At 37.3% G+C, this 16394-nt stretch overlaps 1 protein-coding gene across 2 annotated transcripts in view; it reads right to left on the bottom strand.

Moving 5' to 3' along the window:
• GBP7 (guanylate binding protein 7) overlaps positions 1–16394 on the bottom strand; it is a 51118-nt gene that overhangs the window by 2339 nt on the left and 32385 nt on the right. For both annotated transcript variants that reach the window (XM_054456330.1, XM_063652971.1), the window contains 3 exons: positions 15826–16106; positions 14047–14259; positions 8003–8105 (listed from right to left, as the gene is read on the bottom strand). In XM_054456330.1, coding sequence (XP_054312305.1) covers positions 8003–8105; positions 14047–14259; positions 15826–16106 — 597 coding nt within the window. The remainder of the gene's footprint in view (positions 1–8002; positions 8106–14046; positions 14260–15825; positions 16107–16394) is intronic.

Below are 16394 nucleotides of genomic sequence, written 5' to 3'. Positions count from 1 at the left end.
CCACTTAAAGTGCAATGTCAGATGCCTAACCGAAGCACTTCCCAGCAGCCATCACCATATCTTCTTTGCTGACATACCCTACCTAACCATCATAGAGCTTCAGCAGATGGGCTCACACCAGTGTGCACTCAATGCACCCTCTCCCCACTATTTTGCTGGCACACACTCACTTGCAGCCTCTCACCACCGCTTTGCTGGTACACACACCTGTGCAGACCCTGTCAACCTGCCACCACCAATGCACATGCACAGAACCTGCAGCACTACTGCCCTGCAGCTGCTGCTCACCCATGACCTTGGACTCTACTGCCACTGCTCTGAGAAAGTACTTTTGCCAGCACTCCTCATCGGTGTGTTGTTGCCAGTTAACCAGGAGCAAGTTGGCCCCTGCAGCACAGCAGGTGCTTAACCTAGAGGGGCCAGAGAACAAAGCCATGGGCCTGGTCCCAGCCTACTAAGGTTCAAGCCCCCAGCTCAGGAGTGCTGATCTGAGCCTTGGCCCCTTGAAATCATCCAGAAAAAAAAAAAAAAACACCGGTCAAATGAACCCAACTTATACCAGTTGAATCTTCAAGAGAATAAAATAAAATAAAAGCCAAAAACCCCATGAAAGAAACAGACACTTCAAAGACTAAAGGGATATAAGCCCACACAGATGAGAAAGAAACAGTGAAAGAACTCTGGCAACTCAAAAAACCAGAGTGTCTCTTACTTCCAAATGAATCCACTAGCTCCTCAGCAATAGTTCTTAATCAAACTGAAATGGCTGAAATAGTAGATATGGAATTCAGAATCTGGATGGCAATGAAGATTATCGATATTCAGGAGACAGTTGAGATACAGTCCAAGGAATTGAAGGAATTCAGTAAAATGACTCAAGAACTAAAAGATGAAATAGCCATTTTAAAAAAGAGCCAAACTGATTTGATAGAGCTGAAAAACATGCTACAAGAATTTCATAATACAATCAGAGTATTAAATGTAGAATAGACCAAGATGAGGAAATAATCTCAGAGCTCAAAAACCTGTTTTTCAAATCAACTTAGTCAAACAAAAATAAAGAAAAAAGAATGAAGAAAATCTCAGAGAAATATGAGATTATGTAAAGAAACCAAACCTATGACTCATTGGCACCCGTGAAAGAGAGGGAGAGATAGCAAGCAATTTGGAAAACATATTTGAGGATAATGCCGATGAAAATTTCCCCAACCTCACTAGAGAGGTTGACATTCAAATTCAGGAAATCAGAGAAGCCCTGTGAGATCCTATACAAGATGACCATCCCCAACACCTATGAAATGGTCATCAGATTTTCCAAGGTCAGTGCAAAAGAAAAAATATTAAAGGCAGCTTGAGAAAAGGGGCAGGTCTTCTACAAAGGGAATCCCATCAAGCTAACAGTGGAACTTTCAGAAGAAACCCTACAAGCCAGAAGAGACTGGGGACCTATACTCAGCATTTGTAAAGAAAAGAAATTTCAAGGAAGAATTTCATATCCAGCCAAACTAGGTTCATAAGAAAAAAAAAATCCTTTTTAGACAAGCAAATGCTAAGGGAATTTGTTACCACCAGACCTGCCTTACTCAAGCTGCTGAAAAGAGCATTAAACATGAAAATGAAAGACCATTATCGGCCACTACAAAAGCACACTTCAGTACATGGATCATTGACACTACAGAGCAACAACACAATCAAGTGTGGATCAAATCCACACATATCAATATTAACTTTGAATGTAAAAGGGCTAACCACCCCAATTAAAAGGCACAGAGTGGCAAGTTGCATAAAGAAATAAGACCCAACTGTCTTCTATGTTCAAGAGACCAATCTCATATGCAATTACACCAATAGGCTCAAAGTAAAGGGATGAAGAAAAATCTATCAAGCAAATGGAAAACAAAAAGAGCAGGGGTTGCTATTCTTATTTCAGACAAAACAGACTGCAAACCAATAATGATCAAAAAGGATAAAGATGGGCATTACATAATGATAAAAGTTTCAATTCAACGAGAAGACTTAATTATACTAAATATGTATGCACCCAATACTAGAGAACCCTAGATTCATAAAACAAGTTCAAAGAGACCTATGAAGAGACTTAGATAACCACACAACACTCCACTGACAATATTAGACAGATCATTGAGGCAAAAAACTAACAAAGATATTCAGGACCTAACTTGACACTTGACCAAATGGACCTAACAGACATCTACAGAACACTCCACTCAACAATAACAGAATATACGTTCATCTCATCTGCTCATGGCACGTACTCTAAAATTGACTCCTTGCTCTGCCATAAAGCAATTCTCAACAAATTAAAAAAAAAAACCCAAATCATACCAACGCTGTCAGACCACAATGCTGTAAAAATAGAAATCAATACAAAGAATATCTCTCAAAGCTATACAATTACATGAAAATTAATTAATCTGCTTCTGAATGATTTTGGGGTAAACAGTGAATTTAAGGAAGAAATAAATTATTTGAAATTAATAAAAACAAAGATACAACCTACCAGAATCTTTGAGACACAACTACAGCAGTGTTAAGAGGAATGTTAACAGCACTAAACAACTACAGTAGAAAGTTAGAAATATCTCAAATTGACAATTTAACATTACACCTTGAGGAACTAGAAAAACAAAAGTGAACCAAGCACAAAGCTAGCTGAAGACAAGAAATAACCAAAATCAGACTTGAAGTGAACAAAATGGAGACAAGAAAAACCATACAAAAGATCAATGAAACCAATGGTTCTCTGGAAGAATAAATAAGATGGATATACTTCTAGTTAGACTAAAAAAGAACAAAAAAAAGAGAAGATTCAAATAAACACAATAAAAAAATGACAAAAGGGACATTGCTACCAACTCCACAGAAATACAAAAAATCCTCAGAGACTATTATGAACACCACTATGCACACTAACTAAGAAACCTAGAAGAAATGGATAAATTCCTGGAAACGTACAACCTACGAAAAGTGAACCAGGAAGAAATTGAAACCTGGAACAGACTAATAAGAAGTTCCAAAATTGAGTCAGCATTAAAAAGCCTACCAAGCAGAAAAAGCCCTAAACCAGACAGATTCATAGTCAATTCCACCATACATAGAAAGAAGAGCTGGTACCAATTCTACTAAACTATTCCAAAAAAAAATGGGGAGGAGGGAATCTTTCCTAATACATTCTATGAGGCCAGCATCATTCTGATTTTAAAAACCTGGCAGAGACACAACAAAAAAAGAAAAATGCAGGACAATATTCCTGATGAACATGGATGAAAAAGTCTTCAACAAAATACTAGCAAACTAAATCCAGCAGCACATTAAAAAGCGAACCCACCACTGTCAATTAGGCTTTATTCCTGGAATGCAAGGTTGATTCAGAATATGCTAATAATAAATTGATTCCTCACACAAACGGGACTCAGAACAAAAACCACATGATCTTCTCAATGGGCACAGAAAAGGCTTTTGATAAAATTCAATACTTCATGTTAAAATATCTCAACAAACTGGGCCTCAAAGGAACATACCTCAAAATAATAAGAGCCATCTATGAAAAACCCACAGCCAACATCATACTGAATGTGAAAAAGCTGGAAACATTTCACTTGAGAACCAAAAACAGACAAGGATGCCCACTCTCACAACTCCTATTCAACATAGTACTGGAAGTCCTAGCCAGAGAAATCAGGCAAAGGGGGAAAAAAAGTTATCCAATAGGAAGAGAGGAAGTCAAACTATCTCTCTTCATAGACAATAGAATTCTGTACTTAGAAAACTCCATAATTTCTGCCCAAAGTCTCCTCCATCTGATAAACATCAGCAAAGTTTCACGGTAAAAAAGTAAATGTAATACCATTTGACCCAGCCATCCCATTACTGGGTATATACCCAAAGGACTATAAATCATGCTGCTATAAAGACACATGCACACGTATGTTTATTGTGGCACTATTCACAATAGCAAAGACTTGGAACCAAGCCAAATGTCCAACAATGATAGACTGGATTAAGAAAATGTGGCACATATACACCATGGAATACTATGCAGCCATAAAAAATGATGAGTTCATATCCTTTGTAGGGACATGGATGAAATTGGAAACCATCATTCTCAGTAAATTATCGCAAGGACAAAAAACCAAACACTGCATGTTCTTACTCATAGATGGGAATTGAACAATGAGAACACATGGACACAGGAAGGGGAACATCACACTCTGGGGACTGTTGTGGGGTGGGGGGAGGGGGGAGGGATAGTGTTAGGAGATATACCTAATGCTAAATGACTAAATGATGAGTTAATGGGTGCAGCACACCAGCATGGCACATGTATACATATGTAACTAACCTGCACATTGTGCACATGTACCCTAAAACTTAAAGTATAATAATAAAAAAAGTAAATGTACAAAAATCAGTAGCATTTCTACACACCAATAATGTCCAAGCTGAAAGCCAAACCAAGAACACAATCCTATTCACAATAGCCACTGTGAATAACCAAGAATAAAATACCTAGGTTTACAGCCAATCAGGCAGGTGAAACATCTCTACAATGAGAATTATAAAACACTGCTGAAAGAAATCTGAGACTGCACAAACAAATGGAAAAATATTTCATGCATATGGATAGGAAGAATCAATGTGTTAAAATAGCCATACTGCCCAAATTGATTTACATATTCAATGCTATTCCTATCAAACTATCGATGACTTTTAAAAAATAGAGTTAGTAAAAACTATTCTAACATCCACATGGAACAAAAACAACAAAAAAACCCCGAGTAGCTAAGGCACTCCTAAGCAAAAAGAACAAAGCCAGAGACATCACACGACCTGACTTTAAACTATATTACAAGACTACAATAACCAAAATAGCATGGTGCTGGTCAAAAAACAAGACAAAACAAAACAGACACATAAACAAATGGAAAAGTTTAAAGAAAGCAGAAGTAATACCACACACCTACAACTATCTGATCTTTGGTAAAGCTAACAAAAAAAGCAATGGAGAAAGAATGCACTATTCAATAAATGGTGCTGGGTTAACTGGCTAGCCATATGCAGAAGATTGAAACTGGACCCCTTCTTCTCACTATATACAAAAATCAACTCAAGATGAGTTAAAGATGTAAACGTAAAATTTAAAACTATAAAACCACCAAAAGAAAACCTAGGAAATACCATTCTGGACATAGGCACTGGCAAAGATTTCATGATGAAAACTTCAAAAGCCACTGCAACCAAACAAAAAGTTAATAAGTGGGACCTAATTCAACTAAAGAGTTCATGCACAATAAAGGAAACTATCAACAGAGTAAACAGAAAACCTACAGAATGGGAGAAAATATCTGCAAACTATGCATCCAACAAAAGTCTAATATCCAGAATCTATAAGGAAGTTAAAGAAATTAAGAACAAAGCAAACAACTCCATTAAAAAATGGGCAACGGACATTAACAGACATTTATCCAAGAAGATATACACATGGCCAGCAAGCATATGAAAACATGCTCAACACCAAAATAGAGATATAGATCAATGGAACAGAACAGAGCCCTTAGAAATAATGCCACATATCTACAACCATCTGATCTTTGACAAACCTGACAAAAGCAAGAAATGGGGAAAGGATTCCCTATTTAATAAATGGTGCTGGGAAAACTGGCTAGCCATATGGAGAAAGCTGAAACTGGATCCCTTCCTTACACCTTATACAAAAATTAATTCAAGATGGATTAAAGACTTACATGTTAGACCTAAAACCATAAAAACCCTAGAAGAAAACCTAGGCAATACCATTCAGGACATAGGCATGGGCAAGGACTTCATGTCTAAAACACCAAAAGCAATGGCAACAAAAGCCAGAATTGACAAATGGGATTTAATGAAACTAAAGAGCTTCTGCACAGCAAAAGAAACTACCATCAGAGTGAACAGGCAACCCACAAAATGGGAGAAAATTTTTGTAACCTACTCATCTGACAAAGGGCTAATATCCAGAATCTACAATAAACTGAAGCAAATTTACAAGAAAAAAACAAACAACCCCATCAAAAAGTGGGCAAAGGATATGAACAGACACTTCTCAAAAGAAGATATTTATGCAGCCAAAAAACACATGAAAAAATGCTCATCATCACTGGCCATCAGAGAAATGCAAATCAAAACCACAATGAGATACCATCTCACACCAATTAGAATGGCGATCATTAAAAAGTCAGGAAACAACAGGTGCTGGAGAGGATGTGGAGAAATAGGAACACTTTTACACATTGGTGGGACTGTAAACTAGTTCAACCATTGTGGAAGTCAGTGTGGTGATTCCTCAGGGATCTAGAACTAGAAATACCATTTGACCCAGCCATCCCATTACTGGGTATATACCCAAAGGATTATAAATCATGCTGCTATAAAGACACATGCACACGTATGTTTATTGCGGCACTATTCACAATAGCAAAGACTTGGAACCAACCCAAATGTCCAACAACGATAGACTGGATTAAGAAAATGTGGCACATATACACCATGGAATACTATGCAGCCATAAAAAATGAAGAGTTCACGTCCTTTGTAGGGACATGGATGAAATTGGAAGCCATCATTCTCAGCAAACTATCGCAAGGACAAAAAACCAAACACCACATGTTCTCACTTATAGGTGGGAATTGAACAATGAGAACACATGGACACAGGAAGGGGAACATCACACTCTGGAGACTGTTGTGGGTGGGGGGATGGGGGAGGGATAGCATTAGGAGATATACCTAATGCTAAATGGCGAGTTAATGGGTGCAGCACACCAACATGGCACATGTATACATATGTAACAAACCTGCACATTGTGCACATGTACCCTAAAACTTAAAGTATAATAATAATAAAATTTAAAAAAAGAATTGAAAAAAAAGAGAAAAATGCAAATAGAAAGCACATGAGATATCATCTCACACCAGTCAGAATGGCTGTTACTAAAAAGTCAAAAAATAACAGATGCTGACAAGGTTGCCAAGAAAAGGGAATTCTTAAACACTGCTGGTGGGATTGTAAATTAGTTCAGCCGCTGTGGAAAGCAGTTTGGAGAGTTCTCAAAGAACTTAAAACAGAACTATCATTTGACCCACCAATCCCATTACTGGGTATATACCCAAAGGAAAATAAATCATTCTACCATAAAGACACATGCATGTGCATGTTCGTCGGTGCACTATTTGCAATACCAAAGACATGGAATCAACCTAAATGTTCATCATTGGTGGACTGGATAATGAAAATGTTGTACATATATGCCTTAGAATACTACACATCCATAAAATGAATGAAAAAATGTCTTTGCAGCACTGTGGATGCAGCTGGAGGTCAATACTCTAAGGGAATTAATGAAGGACTAGAAAACCAAATATCACATATTCTTACTTATGAGTGGGAACTAAATATTGAGTACACATGGACACAAAGGGACCAATAGACACCAGGACCTACTTGAGGGTGGAGGATGGGAAGAGGGTGAAGATTGAAAGACTAACTATTGGGTTCTATGCTCATTACCTGGGTGATGAAATAATCTGTACAACAAATCCCCATGACACAATTTACCCATGTAACAAACCTACTTGTGTACCCTCTGGACCTAAAATAAAAGTTGGAAAGAAAAAAAAAAAGAAAGTAACAGCCTTGTCTGAGTTCTACTCTCCTGAGTTCAGAGGCCAAAATGACTTTGAAAAAAGCACTCAGGTGGGGAATTGAGAATCTCTGAATTCTCTCACTAGCCATGTCAGCAAGAGCATGTTTAAGAATGTTGTGGGAAGGAACTGAGTGGCTGGATGTTCAATCCCAACTCCCCTTGTTATTTTCAGTTTTAGCAGAACATGTGTTCCCTATGAGAAGAAAGCTCCTGGTATAAGGAAAATCATTTTTTCTGAACATCAAGAGGGTGTTGCAAGAACCTACCCATTTGCCTGAGAGCTGAGCCCTGCCCCTTTACCTGCTATGGCCTTCTCTCCAGCAGTGAGGGCTTTGTCTGACTGCAGGATGGATTCCTCTATAACCATCTGAGACTGCAGGAAGCTCTGGAGGACCTCGTCTGCCTGAAGAACCAAGAAGGAGCAAAGACCTGTCAGGCAGCAGAAATCTTGTCTTGTGATGAGGAAATTATTGTTCAACAAAGCCACAAATCTAACCTTGTAAACTTTATATTATTCTTAAGCTTTCACAGTGGTTTCTTTCCTTTCACAGCCACAACAAAAAGTCCAAGCTCTTTGTTGAGACATGAAAACCCTGTGTAGCAGCCTCCCTCCTGCCTGTCTAGCCTCTTCTCCCAGGGATGCTGCTCACCACCCACCCCACGGTGCAGACAACCAGATTTCTATGCAGTTCTACAAACACACATCCTCCACAGTTTGCATTATTTGCTTTCTTTTTTCTTCTGCCTGAAAGCCTGTCTACCCTTTTCAAATTAGGATAACATCTATTGATACTTTACCTAATAGCTCTTACCTCGCCGGAAGCTGTTCTAGGCTATTTATTTATTTATTTATTTATTTACTTTTGATCACTGTTAAGAATGTTGATAATAGTTCATTAAAAGTAAACCATGTATTCAAATTTAATTTAAAAAGTTAAAACCTTAAAAAGACCGAACAGGTAACTATTTAGTCTATTTACAGGAGTAGTAGTGAATATAATGGAAAATTAAACAGTTGAGAAACTTTTTTTTCTTTTTTGAGACAGTCTCACTCTGTCAGCCAAGCACAAGTTCAATGGTACTATCACTTCAACCTTGAACTCCCGGGCTGAATGCTGCTGCCTTAGCCTCCTGCATAGCCGGGACTACAGACGTGTGCCACCACGGCTGGCTAATTTTATTTGTATTTTTGTAGAGATGGAAGTCTTGTCATGTTGCTCAGGATGATTTCAATCTCCTGGTCTTAAGCAATCCTCCTACCTTGGCCTCGCAAAGCGTTGGGATTATAGGTGTGAGCCACTGTACCTGGCCCGAGAAACTTTAAGAATTTGAAACTTTAAGAGAGTAACATGGCTGTCCAAAATTGGAAATTACCAATCAAGGAAAATACAACACTGCATAGACTTAACAGTCACACATGGGAAGGAAAAAGAGGCATAAATACCTCAGCCAATAAGTGATTAGTGACTGAAATTTGGGTGGGTGGGGCACATCACAGAAGGAAGGACCTAGCCATTTTTTGATGGTTATTTTCCTTGTTCCCTTCTTTCAAAAAAAGTTTAGATTCATGGGTGTGTTAGGCCATTCTTGCATTGCTACAAATACCTGAGACTGAGTAATTTTTTTTCTTATTGTGTGATTGTAGCTTATTCATTTTCATTGTGATATAGTATGCCATTATGTGAATACATTAGTTTACTTGTTCTATTGTTGATGGACATTAGGGTAAAATTTCAGTTTGGTGCTATTGTGAATGATGCTGTTGTGACCATTTCTGTCCCAGTCTTTTAAGTGAATGTATATATCTAGGAACGGATTTGCTGGGTCATTTGGTATTTGTTTTTCAATTTTAGCAATTAAAACCAAACAGTTTTCCAAATTGGTGTTCTGATTTATACCTCATTAGCAATGTGTGAGAATTCCAGTTGCTTCATATTCTTCTCAACACTTGGAATTTTGATTTCTTAAATATTAAACAGTCACCTTCTTTTCATTTTGTGAGGAAATTGAAACTCAGATAAGTGAAATTACCTGACCTGTACTAGGCTTGGTTCTGAGAATGCAAAAGACCTTGCAGTTCACAATTAAGCACTTTTTTGTGTTTAACTGGTAGGGACTTATGAAGTAAAAAATCACACTCAGATTTGATATACATATCTTTCCAAGGAGGATTACAAGTAGCTATTTGTTTTTATCTGATCTGAATTTAAAATAGTTTTTTGGACACTACTGTTTTAGGGTGAGTGAGCAATAATGATTTAGGTATAGAGTTAGGATCTACATTTAATTTTTTTTATTTAACTTTTAAGTTCGGGGTAATTTATAACACAAAGAGGTTTAATGGGCTCATAGTTCTGCAGGCTTTACAGGAAACATGGCTTCTGGTAAGGCTTCAGGAAGATTTTACTCCTGGTGGAAGGTGAAGCAGGAGATTGCATGTCACATGACAAAAGCAGGAGCAAGAGAGAGTGAGAGAGAGTGGTGGGGGGAAGTGCCACATACTTTTAAATGACCAGACCTCCAGAGAACTCACTATCACACAGACAGCAGCAAGCCACAAAGAATCTTCCCCCATGATCCAAACACCTCCCACGAGGCCCCACCTCTAGCACTGGGGATTACAATTCAATATGAGGTTTGAGTGGGGACAAATAGCCCAACTTGATCAATGGGGTTTGCATGCAGGTTTGTTACATGACTATATTGCGTGATACTGAGGTTTGGGCTTCAGTCAAAACAGTCACCCAGATAGTGAACGTAGAACCCCAAAGGTCGTTTTTCAACCCTACTTCCCTCCCTGCCTCCTCCCTCTTGTATTCCCCAGTGTATATGGTTCCCGTCTTTATGTACATGTGTATTCATTGTTTAGCTCCCACTTACAAGTGAGAACATGCAGTATTTGGTTTTCTGTTTCTGCATTAATTCACTTAGGATAATGGCCTCCAGATGCATCCATTTTTCTGCAAAGGACATGATTTCATTCTTTTTATGGTTGCATAGTGTCTCAAGGTGTATATGCACCACATTGTTAAAATCCAGTCCACAATTGATGGGCGCATAGGTTGATTCTGTGTCTTTGCTATTGTGAATAGTGCTGTGATAAACATATGAGTGCGGGTGTCTTTTTGGTAGAATGTTTTATTTTCCTTTGGGTGTATACCTAGTAATGGGATTGCTGGGTTGAATAATAATAATAATTCTATTTTTAGTTCTTTAAGAAATCTCGAAACTGCTTCCCACAGGGGAATTTACAATTTGCAATCCCACTAGCACTGTATAAGCATTCTCTTTTCTCTACAACCTCACCACTATGTGCTATTTTTCCCTTTTTAATAATATAGGCTAATTTCTAATTTTGTTTTACAAGTTTTTTGAAGTTGATTGATAAATAAAAATTATGTTTAAGAGGAAAAGCATGATATTTTGATATATGTATACATTGTGAAATGATTATTATAATCAAGCTAATATATCTGCACCTCATGCAGTTATCTTTTTTTTGTGTGTGGTGGGAACACAAGGGACCTACTCTCTTAGCAAATATCTATTATACAGTACATTGTTTTAACTATAGTCACCATGCTATACACTAGGCATCCAGAACTTATTCATCTTATAACTGAATGTTTGTACCTACTGACCACTATCTCCCTTTTCCTCCCACCCCTCTCCCCCGGTAACCACCCATTCTACTCTCTGTTAATGTGACTTTCACTCTTTTTTTTTTTTTTTTTTTCTGAGACAGAGTCTAGCTCTGTCACCAAGCTGGAGTGCAGTGGTGCGATCTCGGTTCACTGCAACCTCCGCCTCCTGGGTTCAAGTGATCTCCTGCCTCAGCCTCCAGAGTAGCTGGGACTACAGGCATGCACCACCATGCCAGGCTAATTTTTGTATTTTTAGTAGAGACAGGGTTTCACCATGTTGGCCGGGATGGACTTGATCTCCTGACCTTGTGATCCACCTGCCTCAGCCTCCCAAAGTGCTGGGATTAGAGGCGTGAGCCACTGTGCCTAGCTGACTGTCACTCTTTTTAAATAATTTCACATAAAGGTGCATCATGCAGTATTTGTCTTTCTAAGAATGGCTGATTTCACTAAGCATAATGTCCTCCAGGTTCATTCATGTTGTCGCCAGTGGTAGGATTTCTTTCTTTTTAGGATTGAATAATACTTTATTTTATATATCTATATTTACATATAGATATGCATATATATCACATTTTCTTCACTTGCTTATTTGTGGATGGACACAGGTTGTTTTCATGTCTTGGCTATTGCGAATTATGCTGCAATGAACATGGGAGTGAAAATATCTCTGAGAACATGGGAGTGAAAATATCTCTGAGATAGTGACTTTAGTTCCTTTGGAAATACAACCAGAAGTCCACTTACAGCTGTTAAACTAATAAATTCAGTAAAGTTGAGGATACGAAATTAGCATACAAATTCAGCTACATTTCTATGCACTAAGAACAAACTATATGAAAAAATAAGAAAACAATCACATTTATAATAGCATCAAAATTATAAAATGCTTAGAAATAAATGTAACCAAAGAGGTGAAATATCTGTACACTGACAATCATAAAATGCTGATGAAATTAACTGAAGAAGACATAAAATAAATGGAGAGATATTCCATGTACATTGACTGGAAAAAGTAATATTGTTAAAATGTTCATACTATCTAAAAAAAACTACAGGTTTACACAATTTCTATCAAAATTCCAATGGTGTTTTTTCACAGCAGTAAGAAAACCAATTATAAAATTCATATGGAATCATAAAAGACCCCAAATAGCCAAAACAAGAAAAACAGAGCCAAAGGCATCATACTATCTGACTTCAAAATCTACTACAAAGGTATCAAGTAGCATAATGCTGGCATAAAAACAGACATCTAACTCCATGGAAGAGAATAGAGAGCCAGGAAACAAACCCACACATTTACAGTCAAAGACTTTTCAAAAAAATGTGTCAAGAGTACACCATGAGAAAAAGGTAGTATCTTTAATAAATGGTGGAATGGTGGTGGGAAAACTGGACCCTTGTACTACACACAAACGTCAACTAAAAATTGGTTAAAGATTTAAACATAAGACCACAGACTGTAAAACTCCTAAGAGAAAACCCAGGAAATACTCCTTGACACTGGTCTTGGCAATGATATTTTTGAATTTCACACCAATAGCACAGGAAACAAGTGCTGAAAGAAACTAGTGGGACTGCATCAAACTAAGTTACCACTCAATAAAAAAAAAAGGAAAAAAGAAAAGGCAACATACAGAATAGAACATATTTGCAAACCATGTATCTGATAAGTGCTTAATATCCAAAATATATAATGAGCTCATATAACTCAATAGCAACACAACAAAACAAAATACAACAAAACTGATTTTAAAAAAATGAGCAAAAGACCTGAACAGACATCCCTCAAAAGAAGGCATTTAAATGGCCATCAAGTATGTGAAAGCATGTTCTGCATCACTAATCTTCAGAGAAATGCAAATGAAAAACCATAATGAGATATCACCTCACACAGAATGATGATTATCAAAAAATCAAGAGATAACAAGCATTGGCAAGGATGTGGAGAAAAGGGAACCCTTAGACACCGTTGGGAGGAACGTAATTAGTATAGTCATCATAGAACACAGGACAGTTTCTTCAAAAAGGAAAATCCTGAGTTTCCGATGGCGTTCAAGTACTTAGATCAGCCCATCAGCTCCACCGCTTGGTGATTGTGTCATCTTAGGAAATTTATTAGCCTCTCCATGTGTTAATATTTCTCAATTGCCTACGTGGAAGATAGTAGTAACTAATTTACATTATTCTGAGAATGAAATTGATAATCCAACAAAATCACCTAAAATAATATCTGATACTCAAAATGAATGCTCAATGTCTATGAACCATTCTTTTCATCATCACCATCATCATCACCACTTTCAATGTATACCAATATGATAACCACAATCACACCATATCCAATTGAGTATTAATTTGTCCATCTTGTGTAAAACCATAAGCTTCTGAAAACAAAGTTTTTCCTTTCATAGTGTATTTCTGTACTTAGCACAAAAACTGTCACATTATTTGATAAATAAGAGAAATGGTTTGTTTCACCCTGACTTCTGATTCTAAATCCTCTTTGGGAAAAAAAATAGTTCTGTTTTAGTAAGAGTAGCTAAATAATTGTGGATTTTAAGATTTAAAATATCAAGATATTGCCATGCTTCACTTTTTGTCGATAAATGGTGCTGTGTTCTTAGATTTTCAGAAGAGGCAACAAAGACCCTCTGACTATCCTGTCATCCATCCCCTTCTCCCCTTATTCCTCACCTTAACTCCTTTTCTGGGCACTAGTGTATAGTCCTGTTCAATCTTCTTTTTTGCTTCTAAGTAGATATTGTGCCCTCCAGGAACAAAGAAAGTTCCTCTTGAAATACTTTCCATCAAGAGCTCTGAAAGCCGCTTAAGCTCAGCCTGACAATATTTGGCAGATGCCTCTTCATTCTGCAGCACAAAGTCTTCCTTCTTTTTCTCCATGGTGTCCTGCCAGAAAAGTGTAGGGAAAAACAGCAGAAAGAAGCTGTTAGAAGGGAAGGTCCAACTGTGATCCTCTTGGAAGAAGTAGTCTGATGGCCTCAGAGCAGACTGAGTTATGGTGTAGACTAAGAGTCAGAAGACTTCTTTTAGTTCCAGTTCTGGTCAATTCTCTGCATGACCTGTGGAAAGTTCATGAACTCTATCCTTCCTTCAGCAAAAATATGATTAACAGTGATCTAACTATAAACAACAAGCAAGGGACAATTCAGTTGTGGCAGTAGTAGTGTCCTTAGAGAACACGGATTGCTATGGATAAAATGTGCACACAGAAAATCAACCCTTTGGGTATAATCACATCCCAGTAATGACTTGATTGTACCCTGAACAGAACTTGGAACTCTTTTGAAATTCTTCCAAAAAGGATCTTAAAATGTGAAGATATGGGAACATTATTATTTTTTGCTTACACTTGTAAGCTATGATTGCATCTGGGTTTTCTCAATATGTACTAAGGGATTTCTGTCACTTGTGGACTGGTAATAGACAGACGGAAAGAAGGCTATTCAATAACAGTGCCAACGGCAGATTTAAGATATCCCCCAGGATTTCCCCTCCGAGGTTTCCACACTCTCCATAGTCCCTGGGCTTATTAATATGATGGAGTGTACTCCAGTGTTTAGGTAACATTATAAGATATCTGTTGACTTTTAGAAATGGAGAGTATTCAAGTAGTACTGAGTACACTCAAGAAAGTATTTAAGAATTACCAAATTACATGAGCTCTTTGAAAGCAGAGCTTTTTAAAATTTTTTTATTATTATTATACTTTAAGTTTTAGGGTACATGTGCCAGCTTTTTTGTTTACCTTGAGGCAGAAGAGGAAGCCAGAGAAATTAGAAACAAGAGAAACATTTGATGCATTATTGCTGACTTGAAGATGGAGAGAGGTTCCCCTGAGCATACAGGTAAGAAGTAAGCTCAATCAACACCTTGTTTTCAGCTTGTGATAACACTGAGTGGAGCACACGTATGCCCTAAAAAGAACTTCTGACTTACGGAGCTGTGAGCTTAGGCATTTTTTCCACACTGAGTCAGGCTTCTTTATTTTACCTTTTTAAAATAAAAAAAAATTCTATATGTATAATACTTACATCAGGTTATTTTGAAATGTAACATAATCTGTACAAGAATTCCGTTTAATTTGTATAGATTATGAAATTACTAAATCAAGCTAATTAACATATATGTTAACTCAAATATTTGTCATTCTAAATACTATTCTCTTAGTAATTTTCAAGAATGCAATACATTGTTATTAAATGTAGTTAGTATGTTGTATAAATGTGTTGTTAAATGTGCTACAATCATAATTTCTTATGCATGATAGAAAATTAATAAATTTCCCATATTTTAGAAAAATCAAAAACTGTAGCCCATTAAATTCAGTCACATAAAATAATCCAAGCTCCCTTTACCATGAGAAGGAGATGAACCATGGCATTAAAAAGGTGGACTATAAGTATCATTCTAGAAAGGCAGGAATCAAGAAAAAAAAATACAAAGACAGATTACCACAAGCTTCTTCTGAAATTCCTGGCTTTTATCTTTGAAGGAGTACTCCATGAAGACTGCAATGGCTTCCCTCTCACAAACTGCATGCACGTCCAGCAGCTCCTGGAGCGTGTCTGTGGGGAATCTCACTTGCTGGGCCATCTGCTGGCTGTAGTGGTTGGCTGCTCTCTGCACGGCCACTGAGTTCTCACACTGGGCCAGAGCTGCCATTGCATTCTCCAGACAAGGAGTCGCTCCACTGTTGATGGCATCCAGGTAGGTCTCCACCAGCATCCCCAGCCCTGAATGATTTAGGAAATTTAGGGAATAGATAGAAAGTTTTCACTCATTATTTTACGAGTGGTATGTATCAGCATTCTAAAAATTAGAAAAAATTCCATTTAACATGAATTTTCTCTCCTTCTCCTTCTTTCAATTCTACTATTACTACTACTACTTTTTATGGAGTCACTTTCTTACGATAATAACACTGTTGTTCCTATTTATTCTTTCTATTTTGTTCTCCAGCTCATCACATTACAAAGTTAATTACTAATCACAAACAATATGTAGCAAGGGTTTCTTGAAAA

Source organism: Pongo pygmaeus, chromosome 1 (genome assembly GCF_028885625.2).
Source record: "Pongo pygmaeus isolate AG05252 chromosome 1, NHGRI_mPonPyg2-v2.0_pri, whole genome shotgun sequence".
NCBI lineage: Eukaryota > Metazoa > Chordata > Mammalia > Primates > Hominidae > Pongo > Pongo pygmaeus.
This window is presented reverse-complemented; position numbering and strand designations above follow the sequence as displayed.